General features: G+C 38.4%; 1 protein-coding gene across 5 annotated transcripts in view; it reads left to right on the forward strand.

The window, feature by feature from the left end:
* Window positions 1-24,558, forward strand: part of USP15 (ubiquitin specific peptidase 15) — an 85,355-nt gene that overhangs the window by 37,688 nt on the left and 23,109 nt on the right. For 3 of the 5 annotated variants that reach the window (XM_080935010.1, XM_080935012.1, XM_080935013.1), the window contains 2 exons: window positions 3,471-3,557; window positions 9,024-9,168. In XM_080935010.1, coding sequence (XP_080791136.1) covers window positions 3,471-3,557; window positions 9,024-9,168 — 232 coding nt within the window. Of the gene's footprint in view, window positions 1-3,470; window positions 3,558-9,023; window positions 9,169-21,156; window positions 21,176-24,558 lie in introns of those variants that run through there. The other 2 variants (XM_080935011.1, XM_080935014.1) reach the window with 2 other exon arrangements.

The raw sequence follows: 24,558 nt of genomic DNA on the forward strand, positions 1-24,558 counted from the left end.
CAAAACAGCAGTATGAAACAAAAAGTTACACAAGCAACCATTGCATTCATCTTGTGTTGGCCACCTACTACTGGGCATGGCGCCCACCCTGTGGGAGTCATCTTTAATATTCTCAGTGAGAATATTCAGTTAAGCGTCATGAGTGTCAGACAGCTGAACTCTGGGACTTCCGTGTGTAGCTTCCTATGACATGCTATCTGGATAGAGCACATGAAGAGATCATATGGACACGCAGTTGGAAGGGAAAAGCACTCAGGTAAATCAACACTGACACAGGTGGCATGCATTTCAAAAGATTCCTTGCAACATGGAAATCTGACTAGTAGTCTGACCCTGAGATCTATGTTTAGCTATGCTATTGGTCACTTGAAAAGTACTAAGTTCTGTGGGCCTTCAGAACACAGCTGTTGTACAATACAACTTTCTCATAAGCTCACATTTTAAAACATTGGTTGTATGGGAAAAGTTTGAAATGATCAGCATTATGGTTTGAAAGTCTGCATTATTAGGTATCTTGCTTGAAAGTTCAGACTTTGTCACTACTAGTTAATATTTTCATTTATTTCTCTATGGAGTACTAAGCTGCTTCTGCCTGTTTTTGAGAGAATGTCCTATAGGCACACTTGTCTGAGGAACCACAGGCGGCCATTGATGCAGAGGAGAATGGGTGAGACCTAGTGACTAGTTCACACTTGTTTATGCAAGCTTCCACTGTGCCGGACAGTAGTTAGAGGAAGTTTTGTAGGCTGGAGAGAGGGCTCAGTAGTCGAGAGTACATACTGTTCTTCCAGAGGGCCCCAGCTGAGTTTGGTCCCCAGCACCCACTTCAGCCCCCCTCAGTTGATTAGAAGTCCACTTTCTAGGGATCCAGCACATTCTGCTGCTGCGGGATCTGCACTCAGGTGCACACACCCACTCACATCCAAACACCTACACCTCAGTAAGCCATTTTGAAGTGCAATTTTTTTTTTTTTTTTTGTATTTTTAATGGGGTTAAGGAAGATAATTTGTCAAACAGTGTTTTTCTTTTTTAACGTATTAGTTTCCACAGGTTTCCAAGATCAAATCTACCAAGCCTCCAGGCTATTCCCATGGCCCTGAGACATCTCTTTTTATATTACCAGTCTGACTGTGCATTGAATTTCATCCCCTTCCCCACTCAGAATTGTCCCAATCTTTGTCCCACCCATTCACATCTTCCACACCTTTTCTCACAGCGTGCCACGTGTCTAATATGAAGAGTTGTTAGAGTCAGAATTTAGAGTGCTAAAGACTGCAGTAGGGTAGTGTGTTCTAATTCACCCACGTGTGAATTGACCAACATTGACTTTGACATCAATTCAGAAAAAGCTTTCAAATAACTTTCCAGTGTCTCACCTCAGACACCACAAAAGTGTCTTGGTTATTCATCCTGAGTCCCTGCACATTGCTGTCCTCTAGACACAAGCTTTTGTCCTTGCTCACTCCACTTCTTAGTTCCAGTTCCACCTTTGTCATCTGGATAGTTTCTGGTCTATATTCTATTCCTCACTGTATTGCTCTCTCCTAGAAAGTAATCTTACTAGAGTGTAAATCAGATGACATCAGTGAGCCTCATTAAAACTGCAGTGTCCATCCGTTGGGTGAAATTTTGATTCCTTCTTAGGACATAAAAGGTCCTTACTGTCGTCCTATCTTAGCTCCTCCTCCTCCCACCATTACCTGCTTCAGCCAGGGACAATTTACTGTTACTTCTCTGAACACAATTGTTTCTACAATCCCACACACTGAAATTTGCTGTTGTTCCTACTTTGAGTACTCCTAATTCTTCTGTACATGTATTCTCTAACTGCATCGTTTCTCTAGTTTCTTGGTACACCTACAGAATTTTTCATTCAAAGTTGTTAAGGCACTTAGTGTTTTAATATCCATTTGGCTTACATCGTTTCTCCCCTACCAGATCTCAAGCTTGTTTGCAATCAGGAGCTATATCTAATACTCTCAGATGCACTAAAAACAAAGCATATAGTAATAATTAGATAAACGTTGCTACTTGTCACTAGTAAAAGCTCTGGACAGGCAGGAAATTACTCCACTTGATTAAATGGATACCATTTTTATTTTCATAATTTTTACTCAAGATAAAATGGAAGGGAATTCTGGAACACAGTACTGAGTCATGTTTTGAAAATTAGTATATTCAGTTCATTGCTGCAACTCAAACTCTGATCCCATTAGTTTTTCCCCCTACATAAAACTGTTTAAGACGTGGCCAGCGTAGAGGGATGCACCTTCATCCCAGCCTTGGGGAGGCAGACAGGTGAGTCTTTGAGACCGAGGTGGGCCAGGTCAAGGCTACATCCTGAAACCCTGTCTCAAAAAGCAAACAAACAAAAGACACTAATTATCAAAGGCAAAGATAGTTGGAAAGTACTAGCTAAAATGTTAGCAGCATCAAAGCTTTAAAATGTTTTCCTTACCATATTTTCTCTTAAAATTTAGCCAACTGTATTTTCTATTCACCTTAACACAGTAAAGTATTATCCTGTGAAGGCTCCTGTTGGAAAGGCACCTGACATAATCCCTCGGTATCCAATATTCAACAAAAATTTTTGCAAAGAAAGTCAGTTTTTACTAGTAGTTTTTAAAATGTTTGCACTTGAAAATTTTTTTTCTTATATTTAAGAAATTTCATTCAAAGTCTGTCTGTCGCTTTGGGCCTTGTTTAAAACTTCTGTGACTGATTAGCACAGCACAGCTTTCAGTTACCAGCTAAATTTTACATAAGAAATATGATTACAGAACTCAAGAAATATTGAATCCTTCAGACATCTTTATGTACTTTAATTGCTTATCATAGATTTATTGATTTTTCTGTCTCTAAAGTACATTTACTGTCTAAAAGCCAGTCATGGTAGAGATTAACAACCCCACCCCAAAAAGATTCCGAATTAATGAAGTGTATATCATAAAGTCAGACACATGTTCTTCAGTTTTTCCAGAGGCAGTTTGGTCCAAACACTGTTTGTTGGGAATATGTTTGAGTTCTCCTTTGTTTTTCCAAGTGACGTCAGGGTTTATGAATAAGTGACAATCTCTGAAACTGCCTGTGTCAGCACTGTGTGTGACTGCAGCACTGGTACTAAGGAGAAAGTACATGGCCTCATCCCTTTAAATGCACAGAAACTGGTTGTAAAGTGCTACGAACTGTTACCCTGAGAAGTGACTTATTGAGTTAGTAGATTTATAAGAATAGCAGCAAGTTTTATAATTTTATAAACTTTATTTGAAAAAGTTCCCTTTAATTAAATTATTGTATTTTAAAGGAAAAATATGTTCAAAATTAAAAACCAACTGTTATAATTAGTTTTACCTTAAAATCTGTTTTCCAATATTCATTTACTATAAACATTGTCATGTTTTTTTTCTTTATTTCATAATTTCATAATTTTTCATTTTTTATCTAATTTGACATTTTCATATTTTTAAAGGTCCCCAGGTGCATCCAATTTTTCAACTTTACCAAAGATCTCTCCTTCATCTCTATCAAATAATTATAACAACATCAACAACAGAAAGTAAGCACTGAATCTTAAAGCCTCTTTGTTTAATTGGTTGGCCCTACTATGATTGCAAAAAGATCTCTTATGTCTAAATTTAGGGTAAAAGTCTTCATGAATCAAAATTTGTTTTCTTTTAAATTACTAATAGTTTTTTCAAGAGTCACTTCACAAGAAACAAGACACATAACTACTTGACTTAATACAAAATAGTATAATAGTTGACTGAAAAATAAAAAGAACTTTCAGAATTTTGTATTCTAAAATTTAGATTCTAACTATTGAAATTTTATAGGACTTTCTTAGAACTCAAGGACAGATAGAACTCTCCTGTGTCATCTTAGTCTAACTACCCACAATAATGCGTGCGTCTGTGAATCCTACCTGGAAAGCAGATACCATAGAAAGAACACTTCTAAAAAAATTAAAAAGTTTTTTTTATGTTAAGTGGTATTTAGAATTATATAGTTTGTGAAAATATGTACTTTGCTTAGTTGTATTTTAAAAGGTTGAATGTCATGTGGTCCTTCTTGTATCATGTGACTGTAAGTATGCTGAACTCAGGTTACCAGACTTGTTTATATGCAAAACAGCTGACATGCTATCTTACTGGCAAAACATGGCATTTGTATTTTACTGGGGAAAATAAAAGTATTTTAACTGATTTGTCCACCCCTGTGTGTGAGAACTGTATCCTCATAGATTACCCATCTTTATTGTGGGTGTGATATGTACCCTGTGCTTATGTGGTGCTTTTATGCCTAAGATCCTTTAACTGATTAGTGCACTTCTCAAGTGGCATCGTATTTATAAATTTGAAAACACTAAAGCAGTTGTGAAGTACTGGTAAATCAAGCAGTAATTCCACTGACATCTTAACTCCCTTGTCAAAATTGTTACATTTCATAGGAACTTTGTCAAGTGCTTCTGACACATCTGGGTTCTAAGTACATGATAATAGCTAAGATGATTTTACAGGGAAAAATAATGAAAGGTGTTAGTTCTGTGACATACTAGAGAGTAAGAAATGTAACACAGTTTACCAAAGATACACACAGGTCAGTGGGTCAGCAACCCAGAGCAGCTGGAGAAGATACTGTCAGGACTACAGAGCCTTCTGCATGGTTCTCTGCAGAGCTTTTAACCCAAGATGAGGCAAGCATTTAAAAGAAGGTGAAGAAAATCATTGTTTTTTATGAATAAAGGTAAGAGATTATCTGAAACAGAAAACTAATGTAAAGGGGTAATAAAAGACATTAAGTGTAAGTATTTTACATTGTCAAGCTTCCCACTAATTAGTTTTGTAAACTAATACTATAAAAAATTAAACTAACAACTGTTCCTGTAAGGCTTTATCTGTGGGCAGGGGTACTGACTGACACCTTTTTAGTGATGTCTCCCAGCTCAAGCAACTGTTAAACATAGTTTTATTTCATCATTTATATATTAGCATTGCGAATCGAATGTTCAGATGCTGTACTGGTTTCTCTTCTGTGTGAACATTCCCACCAGCACAAAAGACTTAGAAATACTTTCCAACCCAGCTTATGTTTTCTTTGTATTTTAATTCGTCAAAAATTACTTTTTGTAGGGGATAAAATTTTGTTTATACCAGTTGCAGATGGCTCCCACGTTTACTGTAAAATAAATTACCGCTGTACTATGCCCTTACACTCATTTGAACAGGATATAGTAGTATTCACTAACACACTATTTTGGCTAGAGTCATTGTGCTGGTCTCGTTCTCCTGCTTTTGTCTTATTTTCCCCTTCATAAAATAAAAATGTCCTAATGCACTCTAGTCTCAGAACTTCTGAAGAGAGAAATTCCTGAGGTGAGCTAGAGGTTATTTTAGGGCCTTGTAACAGAAGCTACCTCCAAAGAAGCTCCTCTGTGATCATTTGTGAGCTTGAAAGAAAGTTGAATTACCTTTCTGAGTAATGAACAAAATTTAGATATCTCTCTCTCTCTCTCTCTCTCTCTCTCTCTCTCTCTTTCTCTCTCTCTCTCTCTCAGTTTTTGCTAAATTCCCTAGTTGAACACATTTTCACTGCAGAATAAGCTTGATCATGTTTACAGTGCCAACAGCAATCCTGATTGAAAATTCAATCTGAAAGTTACATTTTCACACATCAAAGAGAGTTTACAATACATAGTTCACACAGAAATCATTGTTTTGGGTTTGGTTTTTTTTTTTTTTTGTTTGTTTGTTTCGTTTTTGTTTTTTGAGACAGGGTTTCTCTATGTAGCTCTGGCTGTCCTGGAACTTGCTCTATAGACCAGGCTGCCCTCGAACTCAGATCTTTCTGACTCTGCCTCCTGAGTGCTGGGATTAGAGGCATGTGCTACCATTGCCCAGCATAACACAGTATATTTTTGAAACTCCTATTAATGTTTCTGTAAGTTTAATCTTTCAAAGTATCAAATGCTTCAGAAATGATGAGTAGCATCCAGTCATTAGCAAAATAGAGAGAGAGGCGTTTCTAGAGTGTACATGAGCCTTTTAAGTCTTGTATATTTGTTGAATGGATAGAGCGCTGTTAGCTTTGTGCTTCCCTTGACCAGATTTAATGTGGTGTGTCAATCACCAGAAGAGGTTACTTGGAATGTGTTGGCTTTCATCATCCTCATCTTTCAGCAGATAGACTGTCTTAATCTTTGGGTGAGCACTATACTGGTGCCCATCATTTAAACCAAAGTGTAGACACGCCTTAAAAGATTCAGATTTTAAAGCAATGAGAAAACTGCTTTGCTCATAAGTTTTTCCCATTTCTGAGTAAGTAAAAATTCTAGTCAAAATAGTCTGTTTTACTTTTAGCATAAGACTATTATTATCATTCTAATAAATAAAACATTTCCAGCATCTGTGTTACATGTAAGGAAAGACTGTTCGAGCGAATGAACATGCACAGACACACACACACTCTTCTGGGATAAACATGTAAATGTGCTTTAACTGGGGAAGGGTGTAAGCATGACACTCAGGAGTGTGTGGTAAGGGCTCTTTGCTCTTCTGCTACTTCAATTTCACTGTTTTTTCACAGCCAGGGTTTTTCTGCTTTCCCTTCTCAGTTGGATGTAGAAATGTGCAACAAAAACTGGCCTTTTAAAAAATTATATAGAAGATCTTGATTTTAATTAAATCTGGCGATACATTAGATTGCCAACTTGTACTGGCAAGCTTTTAGTTACTAGGACTATAAAACAAAAATGATAAGGCTAGTACTTTCACAAAGAAGAGGAAACTTGAAGTCTATGTGTCTACTTTATAACTAAACTACAAATCCTGAATTGTGAATTTCATCAAGCTTTCATTTCTCTGGACCTTGATACTTTCATTTGATCTTTGAGTGGATCCCTTTTAGGAAGACTGAGGGCTGATGCTTGTTTGTTTGTTTGTTTGTTTGTTTGTTTGTTTGTTTGTTTGTTTGTTTGTTTAGGAGGGAGTGTATTTTTTAACTGAAAGAAATATGCATGGCCTCACTAAAAAACTGATTCAAAGGATAATTTATTGAATTGTATTAGAATGCAAGAGAAAAATTATAGGATAATCAAGCTGAAAATCTCAGCATAAGCTGAGAGTGTGAAATTGAGTAATGGGAAAGAGAAAGCTGTGCTTTTTGAGTTAGAGAGAAGTCTGCCTACTGGCAGCAAAAGATATGAAAGTCTTACAGAAAGAATGAGACAGCCCTGACTGCTAGGGCAAATGTGCTTAGGAATTAGGATTGTATCAGGAGACAGGAGGAGATGAGGGGGGAGAGGTGGAGAGAGAGAAAAGTGGGGATCTCTTAGACTGGCTTAGCAGGGAAGATCTGTAAGCAACTGCATCAAAGCAGGGGATTAAGGCTGTCTCATTAGAGAAGAGGATCTCTTAGCATAGGCTAACTCTTAGGAAAGGGAAGGGCAGTGGTCTGGTGACCTTTAGGGAAGTTGAGAATGTCTTATCTCCATTCTGATCTCGAGATAAAAAAGTAACTAAAGAAATTAAATAAATACATAAAAGTAGCCATGCTTTACCAGGAGGAAGAACCTTTCCTATAAAGTGCCTCAGCCAAGCTCTGAATGATGTTTCTAGTCTTCAAGACAAGACTTTCTTAAAATCAGTTATAGTCAAAGTGTTCCAGTGCCTGATCAAGTCCTTGATGACCTCCAGCTGCTTGATGGTCTGGCAAGCTGTCTGACCACTTGTCTACCCTTGGGCTCAATTGTGACTTTTGTATTACCTGTTTGGTATGGTATGTGTATGTTTACGAAAACCTTTTTAGAATAAGCCATAATGTAGTTCATGTAAACCATTATCATACCCTAGTGAGATTTTTTTTTAAAACAAGATTTATTTATTTTATGTATGTAAATACACTGTAGCTGTCTTCAGATACACCAGAAGAGGGCATCGGATCCCACTACAGATGGTTGTGAGCCACCATGTGGTTGCTGGGAATTGAACTCAGGACCTCTGGAAGAGCAATCAGTGCTCTTAACCACTGAGCCATCTCTCCAGCCCCCCAGTGAGATTATAATTATAGAACAATAAAATGAAATTCTTTATTTTTAAATCAGCTATCAGAAATAAATTGTAACCAGTCAGTACTGGTTTATTATATTTGTAAAACTGCATTTTATTTACATCATCATTTACTTTTAGCCCCTGACCTTGATTTGCGTTCAAGTTCATCCTAAAGAATAAAAAATCTTGACAGTCTATTTTAAAACTGCTCTGAAGAATCTCTTATGACTATTCGCATCCAGTCTCTAAAAAATTAAGAATTCACCTTTTCACAAAATTATTATATGCAAAAATAAGATTTAGCCTATTGACTTAATTCTTTTTAAAATTATTCTGATTTGCTAAATTTTAGATTATAGAGAGGTTTCAAACAGTTTTGAGTCGCTAAAGTACAAACACAGTATTGCAGTATTGGAAGAAAGGGTGGTCCGTAGCACTGGGTCTCCTTGCGCACAGTCCATTCAGTGTGTCTGATCAGCGCTGACCTTCTACTCTAGCTTAGAAGCTATAAATAGAACTTTCAGTGCATCTCAACAGTGACGTCACAGTGCCCTTAGGCTTCTCAGTGCTCATCTGTAACTAAAGCCCACCTCTTCCTGCCCCTGCAGTCCTCACCCGTACACTAGCAGACTTCATTCAAAAGGGACATAAATGAGATGATTTATTGCTGCGGGTGGTGTCTAAAGTCTGAGTGTTTTAATTTTGATGGAGATGCTGCTCCCATTAATCCAGGGTAGAATGACATAATAGTGGGGTTTATTGAATGACGTGCTATGATACAGTATTCTGTTGCTTAAAGAATGCCATAATTAAGGAGATTTCTTTGAAAACGTTATCTCAAAAAGTAATAGATAGTTAAGTGTCCAGGAAAAGATATTTAATGATCAACCACATATCTCATGGATAGGTTTAAAGTACTCTTTATTGTAACTATATTGTAATGTAATTGGCTGCATTTTTATAATTTTTTCTTCTAGTGTGAAAAACTCAAATTATTGTCTCCCGTCATATACTGCTTATAAGAACTATGATTATTCAGAACCTGGAAGAAACAATGAACAGCCAGGCCTGTGTGGCTTAAGTAACTTGGGAAATACGTGTTTCATGAACTCAGCTATTCAGGTAGGTCTTTCCAAGCAGAGGGAAACTTGTGTTCATGGAGTCATTGCTACAAAAAGTACAGTTATTTTGTCTTTATCTTTTCATCTTAGTACCAGAATATTATGTGTTTTGACAGTTTGTAATTTAATTGTGGGATGTACATCTGGCTCATATACTGCTGGAATTAGGATGTCATCCTGCCTCTCAGGTGTGGTTCAGACTACTGGTGTGCTGTATTAAGACTGATCGTTACTGATTGTTACTTTGAGCAAAACATCATTTCAAGCAGGAAATTCAAATTCCCAAAGTAGAAACAATGACACTTCTTTATTCGGTAGAATTCTGTTGCTTTAAAAACTAAATTGTTGAAACCTTAACTGGGGGCTTGAAATTTAAGAATGAGACATATTTCAACCACTTTCTCTTCCAGAGCTTTTTTTGGGGGGCGGGGTGGGATGGAGGGTGCACAAGAAAGATTACTGCTTTCTTCCCATGTCTTCTGTGGAGTTTTACTTTGTGTTATGTTTTGTGTGGTCTCCCATACTTGTTAGATATCAATTTCTCTAATTTAAGGTAATAAAAGAAAGATTGAGGTTGCTATCATATATATAAATTAGAGCAAGTTGCTCCATTATTATAGATTAAAATTACGTGTTTTGGGGTGGTGAATTCCCACAAATGGCATGGCTTTGCCATCCAGACATTGTCATTAATTCAGCTGAATCCTAAATTAACCTCTTCAAAGCTTCTTGGCCAGTTAAAGTTTAACTGAGCTATCTAGGCCAAGAGTTGGCAATAAACTAGAGGGAACAGGGACATAGTTGATGTCTTAGTGGACCCATTCAGGAGATGCCTGTGTGTCAGGCAGAGACTGGATAAATGAGTAAACTCTTCTTTAAACCTTTTGGGATGAGTGGGGTTCCTGCTTGACCGTGGATTACTTATTTCTGTTACTGTTCAAGGATTCTTACTGGCTGGACATTATTTAACAATACGCTAACCCTGGTAGTTGCTTAGGAAGCAGTAAAGTCATGGGCACTGAAATCCCAGAGAGGAGCAGAGGAAAAGCAAGCACTGTGTAAATTGTGCGTTGGAGGCTAATTCTGATCCTCCAGTACAGAAAACTTACCTTGTGTCTTACCTCACAAAGACCCAGTGTCTGAAGAAGATAGGATTGACTGCGTTCTTCTCGCTGAGCACTGTTAGAGCAACCGTGTCTGTGGCATTGTGTGTGACAGCATAGGAGATAGGAGTGAGTGTGAGTGTGTTCACTCAGGACTGGTTCCTCATGGCCGGAGGTAGTCTGCTTCCCTCTGATTTCTTCAAAACGGTTACTATGATTTATTCATCTGGTTTTTTTTTTTTTTTTGAGGCAGTGTCCACTCTTAGTCTAGTCTAGGCTAACCTTACTAGGCTGACTCCCTCGTGGGTCATTGTCATTCCTTCAGGAATGGCGAGCTGATAGGATGAGCCACTATACCTGGAAAATACTGAATGCAGCTCTCTTGTTCAGCTAGAGTTGGCTTTTTTCTGGTGTTTTTTTTTTTTTTTTTTTAAGTTTTTCTTTTTTGTTCATTTTATTGCAATTAATTGGTAGGCCCTAATCATGTCTTTTAATATAGCTCACTGTGACCTTGAGGGTAATGGCTATAACTTTTCAGTAGTAATCATAAAGATCATTGGTGGGCATTTCAGCAGCAACTGTGTTAAATAGTGGATAGTATTCAATGCTTAGACCTTAATTTCATCAAAAACTATACTTTCTCTAGAAGAGAGTTCTTCCAGATCAGTTAGAAAAAGAAAAAAATGATTTTATTTCTTTTCAGGAATAGCGGTGTTTTGCTTGCTTTTATGTCTGCTCCACAAGCCCTTCTGGTGCTCACCAGAAGAGGGTGTCAGACCCCTCAGACAAGGGTACAGTTTGTGGTTGCTAGGAATCAAGCCCTGGTCCTTTAGAAAATCACACAGGGCCCTTTCACAGGGCCCTGTCTCTAGCCTTCCAAATTATTTTATTTTTTTCTGCTTTTATCTTATTGATATAAATCCAGGATCTCAAAGGTAGAACTTTAGTTATGTTCTTTTCAGAGTTTCCTCACTTACACTTACGTTTGTTTTTTTTCTCTTTGTAACTTTAGAATTGAAACCTACTCATGAGCTTCCAAACATATTTTAACAGTTTTACTCATGATGAATTTTAATGTAACATCTTTCAGTAATTCAGATGTGTGTGAAAATTAGCCTTTTTGAGAGAATGAGTTATGTTTAGCCAGTGACGTTTGATTGCCAATGATTAAAAAATAATCAATAATGGTTTAACATCATTATTTTAACTATATACTCAGTATTTTTCTGGTATAATGATACTAGCTTTTTCTACTGCAGCGTCTTGCCATGTAGTTTTGTCTAAAATTTATTTAATACCATTTATATATGAAATACTTTGAGCAGTCTAACTTGATTATTATGAATATTATGTTACAGATATTGCAATATCAATTTTGTTTTCTAATTATGAAAACTGTTCTTTAATTATTATGTGAAAAGTTCTATCTTGTCCTAAGTAATTAAATGACATGGTAAAATTGCTTAGCTTGTGTGGAGTCTCAGAACCCTATCTCCAGTTGAACATTTTCCAGCATTGGAGGTGTACTAACTAGCATTGGATGAATAGGTTTCATGAGTTCCTTGTCACTTCCTGGGAGAGGGGCCATTGTGGTAGGGAGTGGGTAGGGTATCCCACTGGAAGGCAGCACATCCTATGGTGGTATTTTCATCCTCTTAACAGACACAGCAGGGCTCCAAACAGATTCTAGGAAGTCAGTTTTCTTGTCATACGATATAAAGTGAGTTGATATCCCAAACATTTTTAAAGTCAACCTCTTTTCTCTAATCTATTGAATCTAGGAAAACATTAAATTCAGAAGAATGATAAATAGAAGATAGATAAACAAATTCTTTTCAAATAGTATAAAAAGTAATGCTGTACAAAAGTAGCATTCTTTGGAGCCAGTGGAATGAATCAGGGTGGGTGACCTGGTCACTCCTAAGGTTCCCTATGGTAGAGAAGGGAGCTGGTCATAGTAGTTGTCTTCTGGCTTCAGCTTACATACTCTGGTGTGCTCATACAGGTAAACGCACACTGACAGTGTTCTCTAAAGAAACGAGATCATCATATTGTAGAGCAACAGTAAAGTGTGGGTAACGGGCATTCTTTTGCATTATTTCATAGCTTTATGTTTGTTATGACCCCCACTTGCCAGGAGGATCTTTTTTCATTGTTGTGACACAAATCTCAAAGGCCCATCTTAATATGAAACTTAGTAATTTTATTAGTTACTGATTTTCTCTTGTAGTCGGGACTGATCCAGTACTTCACATAGTAGGCAAGTACTTTACCACTGCACTCCTCAGCCCTCTTTTTAACTTTTGCTTTGGCTGAAGGTCCAGGTTGGCCTTAACCTTGCTCTAGATTGCCAGGAATCTGTGATTTATTATAGGCCCACACCAAGCCTTTTTCCAACTTTGTATTTTAAAGTAATTATTATGCCCATCAAAGAACCTCTGGATTCAGGCAAGAGGGAAGTGCCTCTTCCTTTACAGACAGAATGGTGAAGAAAGAGAGTCTGGATCAACATGAGTGGGCTTTAGGAAGCACAGTATTTTAGTACCCTAGTGTAAGAATTTAGTCTTCACAACTGTAGAGAAGAAATATTGCCTCTTAAACAACATTCTGCATTTGTGTCTTCACTAATAGTGGTTTCTTGTCCTGAAAATAAGTCTCTGACTTGTCTTCACTCTCTGTTATTGAGCAAACTTTTCTAGAACCAATATTTTTATTAACTGATAGAGTTGATATGTCACGAGAGTGATGCATAGTTACAGATCATAGAAATATATTTTAAAGAATAAGTGCATCAGATTCTTTCTTGCATTTTTATTAGATATTTTATGTATTTACATCTCAAATGTTATCCCCCTTCCCAGTTCCCCGCTCTCCAATTACCCCTCTCCCTGCTTCTATGATGATGCTCCCCCTCCCACCCACCGACTCCCATCTCACATCCTGTCATTTCTCTACACTGGGAAGCAAGCCTTCCTAGGACCAAAGTCGGCTTCTCCTATTGATGCCAGACAATGCCACCCTCTTCATATGCAGCTGGAGCCGTGGGTCTCTCCATATGTACTCTTTGGTTGGTGCTCTGGGGAGCTCTGGGGGGTCTGGTTGGTTGATGTTGTTGTTCTTTCTATGGGGCTCAAACCCCTTCAGTCCTTTCTGTAAGTTCTCCATTGGGGTTCCCGTGCTCAGTCTGATGGTTATCTGCAAGCATCCTTATCTGTATCATTAAGGTTCTGTAAGAGCCTCTGAGGAGACATCCATGTCAGGCTCCTGTCAGTATAAGCACTTCTTGGTATAAGTAATAGTGACTGGGTTTGGCGGATGCATATGGGATGAATCCCCAGGTGGGGCAGTCTCTGGATGGCCTATTCTTCAGTCTCAGCTCCACTCTTTGTCCCTGCTTTCCTCTCTTGAGTATTTTGTTCCCCTTCTAAAAAGGACTGAAGCATCCACATTTTGGACTTCCTTCTTCTTGATCTTCATATGGTCTGTGAATTGGTTTTTGGATTTTCCGAGTTTTGGGGCTAGTGTCTGCTTATCAGTGAGTTCATACCATGTGTTCTTTTGTGACTGGGTTACCTCACTCATGATGATATTTTCTAATTCTATTCATTTGCCTAAGAATTTCCTGGAGTCATTGTTTTTAATAGCTGAGTAGTACTCTGTTGTGTAAATGTACCACATTTTCTGTATCTGTTCCTCTGGGTTCTTTGCAGCTTCTGGCTATTATAACTAAGGCTGCTATGAACATAGTGAAGCACATGTCCTTGTTATATGTTGGAGCATTTTTTTTTTAGTTATATATGCCCAGGAGTGGTATAGCTGGGTCCTCAGGTAGCACTACGTCCGATTTTCTGAGGAACCTCCAGACTGATTTCCAGAGTGGTTGTACCAGCTTGCTTTGCAATTTTATGAGGTCCCATTTGTTGATTCTTGATCTTTGAGCATAAGCCATTGGTGTTCTGCTCAGGAAATTGTCCCCTGAGCCTATGTGTTCTATGCTCTTTCCCACTTTCTCTTCTATTAGTTCCAGTGTACCTGGTTTTATGGGGGAAGTCCTTGGTCCACTTGGACTTGAGTTTGTACAAGGAGATAAGAATGGATCCATTTGCATTCTTCTACATGCAGACTTTCAACTGAACCAACACCATTTGTTGAAAATGCTGTCTTTTTTCCACTGGATGGTTTTAATTCCTTTGTCAAAGATCAAGTGACCAGAGGTGTTTGGATTCATTTCTGGGTCTTCAATTCTATTCCATGGATTCCTGTCTCTGTACCAATGCCAGGCAGTTTTTATCGCATTGATCTGTAATACAGCTTGAGGTCAGGGATGGTGATTTCCCCAGAAGTTCTTTTATTGTTGAAAATAGCTTTTGCTATCCTGGGTTTTTTGTTATTCCAAATGAATTTGCAAATTACTCATTCTAACTCTATGAAGAATTGAGTTGGAATTTTGATGGGGATTGCTTTGAGTCTGTAGATTGCTTTTGGCAAGATGGCCATTTTTATGGGAGATCTTTCCATCTTCTGAGGTCTTCGATTTTTCTTCCAGGGTTGAAGTTCTTATCATACAGATCTTTCACTTGCTTGGATAGAGTCACACCAAGGTATTTTATATTATTTGTGACTATTGTGAAGGGTGTTGATTCCCTAATTCTTTCTCAGCCTGTTTATCCTTTCATTAGAGGAGGGCTACTAATTTGTTTGAGTTAAACTGCAAAGCATCTGTAAGGCACAGGTCACTGTCAATAGGACAAAACAGCAACCAACAGATTGGAAAAAGATCTTTACCAATCCTACATCCAATAGAGAGCTAATATATAATATACACAAAGAACTCAAGATGTTAGACTCCAGAGAACCAAATAATCCTACTAAAAAATGGGTACAGAGCTAAACAAAGAATTCTCAACTGAGAAATACCAAATAGCCAAGAAGCACCTAAAGAAATGCTCAACATTCTTAGTCATCAGGGAAATGCAAATCAGAACAACCCTGAGATTCCACCTCACACCAGTTGGAATGGCTAAAATCAAAAACTCGGGTGACAACAGATGCTGGAGAGGATGTGGAGAAAGAGGTGGGATTACAAGTTCATCATATTCTGAAATACAGAATGTTTGTACATTACCTTGGCTAACATGATCAGCAGTGATTTCAAAATCTAGTCAACCTTCTGTATCTTTGGATTGTATATCCACAGACTCAGCCAATACGGATAAAAAATATTTTTAATTTGCATATGTACTTAGCACTATTTTTTGTCTTTATCCCTGAAACAGTGCCATGCCACAGCTGAGCGGCTTTGGCATTGTATTGCTGAGTATCCGTCATATAAGGATTGAAATGAGCGAGAGAGTGAGTTACATGCAAAATACATCCTGTAACAGCTCTTCTCAGTATCCATAGGCTAAAGCAGCCCAATTTTTTAAGTTATTTTAATGTAAGAAAACTTTGTCTCTAAGTTTTTCGTGTGTGTGTGTGTGTGTGTGTGTGTGTGTGTGTGTGTGTGTGTGTACACGCACATGCATGCACATAGACTGGAGAACAACTTGGTAGTCCGAGCTCTCCTGCCATGTGGATCCAAGGGATTGAACTAAAGTTCCCAAGCTTGGTAGCAGGTAAAGCTACAACTCTGATGTCATTTGTCATTTACTCTGCAAATATTTTAAATCCTATTGAGAGCTTTCATTCTGATGGGCACTAATTATACTATGGCAGCACAGTTTTGCTTCTGTTGGGTTTACACTGTACAGTGGTGGAGATCAGAGGAAAAAAGGATATTACTGTAGCAAGAGTCCAGATAGCTCTTAGCTGGCCCTGAGTGCCACGCTTCTCAGGCATTCACATTTGAGCTAATAACCAGACAATGGGCATGACATAGACATATGTGAGTCCAAGTTAAATTCGGTAAAAACATGTCTACAGCCCCTGATGTTCATCAGGTGTGAGGAGCCACAGGAGCATGAGGAGTAATAGCTGAGGTTTGTGAGAATAGAATGAACTGAACAAATGATACAAAGCCATTTACCTGAACATGTTACAGAGATGCTGAGGGTTCCGGGCTGCCAAGTCTCATTTCTTCCCTCTTTTCCTTGTTTCTACCCTCAATCATATCTGGAAAGAAAGCAGAGTTCCTTTTAAACCTCAGGAAACTTCCCTGCTTCTCTGACCCAGAACAGTGCCTTGTCAGTTTGCCAACCTCTGGGCACTAGAAAGGTGGTTCATTGGGTAAAGTACTTGCCTGCAAGTTTGAGGACGTTGGTTTGGATTCCCAGGCACCCAAGAAAAAGCCAGGTAAAAAATGCTACTGTGGAGAATAAGGTAGAAGAGGATCCCAGGGGTTGTCTGGCCAATCAGTGAGCTCCAAGTTCAGTAAGAACTCTCAAAAGACAAGATGAAAAGCGACTGTATGATCATGTATGTGTGCATATGCACATACACTCAACAACATAGCCCATTCTCAGAACCATCTGGAGCCCTATGTCATCTCGGCCTGGTGCATTATAGCCTACCATTTTATGAGTCTGCTGTATCTGACATGAATGTGTGTTTCTGCCTGTGTCTATGACAGTCTTCCTCTAGTGCCTGCATCTTTACCTCTGCTGGGTCTCCAATAGCTGAAGGCCCTTCCCCAGCATACTGTAAGAGAGAGTGACTGTCTTCCTACATTCTGAACGCAACTCATGGCCAGCTGGTGTGCTCAGTTGTATTTGAGAGGGTTTGTCCCTCTCCTGTTACTCGCTCACACACCACACATACAGCGTGAACAAATAAAGTTTTTTAATGCATCTGGTTTTAGTTGCCATTATATCCCTCTTACCTGGAATAACATCACACATATATAGAAAACACTAAAATTAAAGAAGGATAAAAAGAGTCTGAAGTGTCTATCGTTGGTCTTGTGTATTATAGTAATTAATATTAACATGGTTGAAATCATAGTAGTGGAAAACAGTGCTACATTTGAGCAAGGGAAAGAATGTGAACTAATTATAGGTGTGTTTATTTCATGATGCTTTATGAAACATACAAATAGATACATACGTAGCCAGATATTCTTGTTTGGGAGTATAGGTCAAAAACTTTAAGAAGGAAATGTGTGTAGAAAGGAAGCTATTATATCTAAAGAGGACATCTTTAAAAACCCTACAGTATTTGTATAGAGGATGTACACTTAGTTTGGTAGGAGAAAAAAAGAATTGTGAATGCAAATATGTTCTAGATTTTGTAATGAATTCTTTTATCTCTGAGAAACAGCATTCAATCCTTTGTTATATACCAGATTTTGTGTATGCCAGACTGGACTGCCTCGGTTACACTGCTGTTGATATAATCTAAGGGTTAAGAATGAACTGCTAAGAGTTTTTCTAAATATTATGTAATTTTGTCAGCATGATTTCAGTATTTGTTTTAAAAAAAATTATAACTTCATATGAAAAGTCATCTGAGAGAAATGAAATGTAATTCCAGATTCCTTTTACACTTAAAGTACTGGACGCTCTGCTAAAAATAGTAACACATGAGCTCTCACGATCATGCCACCACCTTCCTGGGATCTCCTCGCTTCGCCAGACTCTGCATTCCTGCTTTAGCTTCACTTCCTCTCTGAGCTCATCTCAGCTCTTTCATGTTTTCCACATGGAGCAATGGGTAGGGTAGGACCCATCTCATTGAAAGGAGTTGTCTCCTCCTGTTTTCTCATCGCTGTCTCAGTCAGCTTAGAGCACGATAGGCCAGCACATAGCTCTCAAACCACACTGCCACGTTCAAACTCTATCACCTTGAGTAAGAAACTTCATAGTTTCTTCAACTGTAAAGATAAAGAGCTTAAAGATGTGCTTGACATCTGCTAATGCCATTCGGTGCACTACTTCACGGAGTATCTGTATCTGACGTTTCAAAACTATCCCTAATGGAATTCTCTCTGAGCGTCAACTTTAGCGTACAATATAAACTGCAGATTTGTGCCCAGGTAACTTACAAATGACTCCGACTCAACATGTCTACTAAAGCTGATCGTGATCTTGATTGCTTGGCTATTGTGGTCCCTGTCTTGTCACTGACCTGGAACTTTCTGTGTAAACTAAAATGACACTGAATTCATAGCAATCCTCCTGCCTCGTCCCCGGGTGCTATGGTTATTGGTATACAACCATACTAGAAATCCTTTTTGTTTCCTTATACTGGTCGATAGATACAACCATTTACCTACTAACCCCAGTCAAACCCCAAACCTCAACATTCCAAGTCTTGTTGACGACATCATCTTGCATATCACATTGGTCCTTTCCTCTAAGTGTGCATTATCTTAGTGCTCAGCTGTTCAGGTGTGAGCCATGAAAAAGATCTGCCAGTCACCTCTCACACCGTGTGTCCTCATCCAACCACCAGTGTGCTGCTTCTGAATTCATAGTCTGGAGAAGCAGATAGGATTGAGCTTAAGTCACCTAAAGGTTCCTTTTTACACTGACCAGCTGTCTTCAGGCAAAGTGTCTGCACTTTTCCTTTGTCTACACTGTCACACTTCCCGTACAGAGGTCACTGTGACAGCACAAGCTGTTCTTCATCCTCTCATAAGCCAGCAGTGGTTCTCACAGTTCATGATCTGTCTGTGACATCACTGGGCTAGTCAGTGATGAGAAGGTTTAGACATTGTAAGTGATACAGTGGCTCAGTCTCAATTTGTTAGTCATCTTATATTTCTGTAATAGTCGGACTTGGAGTTTGTGTGGTGTTTTTAATTTTTTTCATTTTGTTTAACAAAAGTGCCAGTCTTTTGTGATTTGAAAGTTGTTTTGTTTTCTTTTGATTGATCTCTCCACAAAATTGATTTAAGAAATACTGCATTAGAGAAAATTATTTACCTGAAGTGTACTTGGTTTGTACCTGATTAGCAGTGTTTCCGGAGCTGTCAAACTGCAGGAGCATAGTGATGTAATAAGCCTTCAGCACACAAAGTTAACTTCTGACCAACAGGAACAGTTTGTGCCCCACAAGTGTGACCATTGTAATGGCAGATGGTTCGCACTGCCTTGTTGGTCACAGCGTGACAGGCTGGCTCAGCACGGCACTGCACAGCATGCCCTCACAGAGCAGCCTGTGAGCGGCACCCTCCAGAATGGCGCTCCTGTCAGTACCGTTTTCTTGAGATACTGGTTTCCCAATAATTTTAGAATGATTGCATAAAGGGGTTTTTATTTCCTTTTTTACAAAAATAGTTTGATACTTCATTTTTCAAAGTGTGCTGTGGTGCTTCAGCTTGCTTGTTACAGCGAGGGCCTGACGTCTCCAGGCACCCTTTCAGTCAGTACTTTACTGTACTGAAAGTTAGGATATGGGTCATTTAGCATTAAAGTGAAACTGTGCAAGCTATGAAAATAACTAGAACTTAGACTTTTTTAAAATTATTCAAACCACGCGGTTTTGACTTGTTTCCATACCTGAAGTCTGTAGTAGCCGCCCAGCCATGGTGGTGGTGTCGTCATCATAGATGTGTGTGAGCATATCAGAAGGAGTTCTCTCCAGCTTTCTTTGCTGTTCAAAATGGGAATCAGAATGTTAGCTTTTTAAGATAATGACATCCATAAGTAAAGGATAAACTTACTATAAGTAATCTTTTCTGCAAATTTAGGATTATTCTTTCTCAGTCTTACATATGAAAGAGAAAGAATGAAATTAATATTTTTTTGCTATCCAAAAAAAAGTGTATGTCATAATCCCAGAACTTGGATAATAATTCTTTACTGGATTTCATACATTATAAAGAGCCATCATAAAGAAAGGTCACCGTGAAGTTGGTGAAGGTGAGGAGCGTCAGATGCCTCAGGCCTACACTAACAGTGATGGGGTAAAACAGCTTCTTTGTCAGAACCTTCCCGTGAACACAGATCAACTCAGCTAGATGTGGCACTAAGGCCAGCCTGAATCACTTAGCCAGACCGCATCTCAGAAGATTAGAGACATCAGAATGGGGGGGGGGGGGGGAAGGCGGGTAGGTGGGAGGGTAGTTTACCATACATAAGCATTGTAATAGAACTACTTCTCAATATACTTACTACTTGGAAGGGAAAAATTATAGCAAAAATAAATAAGGGGGGGGGAGTATCTCTCTACCTTTATTTACCTAAACTTTAAAAAAATAAAATAAAAAGGCTTGAAAAATAGAAATATAAAGCTAAAAAGAGCCTTAACTGTATTCGCCTCTCAAAGTTTGCGAAGATCTTTAGAGTTCTTTTCAAGGATGTTGAGATCTTACTTTTCAAAGTAAGTGCCCATTAACCCCCCCCCCCCCGTTAAGTCTAGTTGACAAAGCCTTGTCTATGTAGCTTGCAGTTTGTCACAGGAATGGTTATGTTACACTTCCCAGTGCCCACCATGTGCAGAGCTCGTTCAGTTATCTTGCTAATCGTACACTGTTGTTGCTCCTGCAACACCACTCAGAACGGCCATACTGCTGTCAAAACAGGGCAACAACCGAGTGGAAAAATCTAAAGATTCTTCATTCACCGAAGTTAAAACCAAAGAAAAGTTACTTGAGAATATTTGAGTAATTGTAAACATGGATGAATAACTTGAGGTCTTATTTTGAAAATCATAAGAAAATAAAAGCAGGTCCCTTTGAACTGGGTTTTTGTTTTAGTTTGAAGACATATCTATTCTTTAAAAAGTGTTGAGTGACATCCATTTTGATCAGTTATGGAATGAGCTACTAAACTCAAAAGCGGGAGGCAATGAAAACTTAAGTGTGTTTTCTTTCCTGTTCTAGTTACCGGGTTTCTAAAGTAGTGAGCACACATGAGCACTTGAGAATCGGGTACTGGAGCGCCTGAGCAGAGGGCGAGGTTCATGCTCAGCCTTACAAAAGACAACTTTCTCTTTTTGAAGGGGATTACTTTGACTGTTTTCCAGGTACTGGGGCAATTCCAGATTCATTAAAACTTGTGGGATGGCTATTAACTATTCATATGTTGATCTCAGACTTGGTTTGGGTTGTATGGTAAGACTGAGTTCTTCAGTTTGACAAAAACAAACTAAATAGAAGTTTATAATTCAGACTCAACATTCATTAACTAAAAATTTTATCAGGGAATTCACAAGGCATCAGTCTCACTGACCAGAGCATATGTAATAAAAGAATAAGTTTTTTTTTCTTTTAAAAGCTCATATGAATTATGAAAGAATATGTGTATATAAATAAAAATTAGGTGCAATCCCTTCCACCTTTCTAAGTAACAACATTTCACATGATATCTCAGTTCTAGTATGTTGGGCTAAGGACACTTAAAACCCAGTTGTTTTTTATAAGCAATTCTTTATGAAATACTTTCTGTGTTTGTTTATAATATAGTTCTTGGTTGTAGTAGGTAAAGATCTGTTTTTATTTATGGCAGAATGCCCCGGAAATAAGACAGTCAGGTGTTTGGAACTGAAGAATTTTTACTTGGTTTCTGCCTACAGATTGAGAACAACAGTTGTAGCTTGTATACATGTAGCTTGGCCGTCATTAGGGTGTTGACAAGTGTTTTCCCTCGATAGGAAGTATGTATGGTGTCTCTAGGCATTAGAGGACTTTCTAAACATACACGACTGTTGGATAAGAATTACAACCAGGAGCAGTTTAAGAGTTCTTTTGAGTGCCTTCCTGTGCCAATGTCTGAGTCTCTCCTGGAACTGTGTCTCTCCCTGCTGTGCTGTCACTTGGGTAACACTGATTTGGGTTGTCAGGCCAGCATTGGACTAGATGCAGAGGCAGAATAGTGAGAACACATTGACTCTGAGTTAGAAGTACAGGTGCCCAGAAGAGGGAGCATCAGTCCTCCTCCATCTACTGAGGAAGGTGGAGCACTGGATGCCAGAGGGCCGTGGGTTTCTCACAGGATGGAAGACATGTCAAGTTCATGTACTGAATAGTACAAGTTCTATTCAGTACATGAGACCCAGGAATGGACATGTGAATTTAGACAGCTAGTTCCAAGTCAGCAACAGTGGTCTCCAGTGTCCACTATAGAATATGTGAGTACACAACCCTTCGAGAAACAGACACTGGTTTGCTTATATCTTCCTCATATATTAATTTTAGTTAGATCTTTGGGGACTCTGTAATGTGTTTGCTCCTGGTCATCCCACTCCCTACTCTTCCCACATCCACCTAACTTTGTGTCCTTTGGTTTTTGATTGTTTTTTAAACTCATCAAATCTGATTTGTGTTGCCCTTTTATTTCTGGATGTGTGGCCTGTCAGCTAATGAGGGAGAACTCGCTCAGGAAGACCCCCTCCATTCCCTCTTGTTTGTCACTTGTCACTAGCTTCTTGGCCAGAGGTAGGAATACAAGTCACCTCCTTTTCATGCTAGGGTTTGGTCTGGCCTCTGCTGGCCTAGTCTTGAGCTCTCATCACCGTGGTCACCTCTCGTCCGTCTCAGCTGAGGCAGCGGCTCTGCAGTGCTCGCTCACCCTCCCTTTCTCTCCATCAGCGACGAGAACCACGATAGATGTGCAAACAGATGACATAGACCGTGGACATATGAGATTGTTCTTGCTTGAATGTCTGTTGTCCATGACAATTTTGTACATTGTTAGCTTGCATAGAGATCATTTTTTGGTATTTAAATATAGAAGTATTTAATCTAGTTGCCAAGTATATTACTATTTATTAACGTAAGTTGTTTACTTTTTCCTTTTTTACATTAAGAATTGAAGATACTGTTAAAAATCTCAATCATGACATTTTCAAGAATGGTATTACTTCTTTGTTAATATAATCTTCAAAAACTTTCTCTTCCATTTGAGGAACAAACTCTTAAGCCCAATTATTATTAGAACAAAACATGGCTTAAGATCTCTGTATTTTATTCCCAGTACTGGGAAAGCTAAGAGGGGAGGAGGATTTCATATTCAACCTTGGCTATATAATAGGACTATATGTCAAAAAACATATATACATGTGTTTCTTAATATCAATACATTTCCTATTGTATTTTTGCCCCATTTTATTACAGATAATTAGGAGATCTGAGTATCATGATTTTGATGTTTGATGATGTCAGATAGTTGAATTTCAATAAATTAACAGACAGGTGCTATGTCAGAAATTTCCAAAGCAGTAGATTAGCTAATTCTGTTTATATGTTTATTTTTCATACAGCATGCTCATGTGTTTTGGTTTTGCTGACTACCACCATGTGTCTTATGCAGCTAGAGCTGTCTTATTCAGTTTCACAGTCACGGGAGCATTTAGACTCCCAGTAAGGTCTAACATTGGACTTTCAGTTCCTATTCTATCAACCAAAGATCTTTTTGGCTAAATGGATAATTTCCTGCTTTAAATGTGAATAGGCACGTCTGTATGTTTAAGGAGGGACTTGTTCTTTAGAGCATCATGTTGATAGCAGCTAGCTGTATCTTGAAGTCTGTACAAAAAGACTAGTCCTTAGTAACTAGTCCTTACATGATTTCTGATAACACAGAAATAACTTCTGATGTGCCAGTATTTTCAAGATTCAGAGAATTTTTTTGATAACACTTAGTTTTTATGTTATTGTGATTTGTATTAGTTAAAAAATAGCTATTGGATCTCTGTATTCATGTGCTTTTACAAATAGTTTGAAAATATAACTTAAGAGTTTTTAACACATTATATTCAGTAAGTAGAATGTTTAAATTTAAATATTGGTTAGGACATCTCCATAGGTAGTATAGGCCCTGCTTGTTACAAGTGTTTGTATTTCATTATTTAGTTTGGCAGTGCTGAATTATGAGTTCAAACTGGCATGTGTCCTTGTGAAAATAAATCAAATACTAGTGGAGAAAATTCAAAGAGGCTCAGTGTAAAGCCAACAGAAAGTCAGACATAGATGTGGAATGTTTCCAGTGCACATTGTTCTTTTGCTTCATCCTTGTGCTTTGGAGGTGCTTTAGATGCCATTCATTATAAGCAAATATATATTTATCACGTGTAAAGATTGCATTTGACGAAAATGAATTAAGTATTGTGTGCTAAGATTGAGAGGAAGAGAATAAAGGCATTAGTAAATCCTGGCAGAACATTGTTAATAAACATGCATACTTACTGTGCATGGACTAAGTGGTCTCCTCAGTGCTGGACTCCAAGTGAACACTCAAGCATTACACAAGCAGAGCAGGGAACATGGTTGAGATGAGAGCCGGTCCCCAGTGGGATGGCTGAACCTCAGTCAGAGGGTATGTTTTCAGATTGGTGAGGCTGTGTGTGTTCAGCAGAGAGAGGGGCATAGCAGTCAAGTGGCTGGCAATGAAGAACAAAGGAACTGTCAA

Source organism: Micromys minutus, assembly GCF_963924665.1.
Source record: "Micromys minutus genome assembly, chromosome: 22".
In the NCBI taxonomy this organism is placed as follows: Eukaryota; Metazoa; Chordata; class Mammalia; order Rodentia; family Muridae; genus Micromys; species Micromys minutus.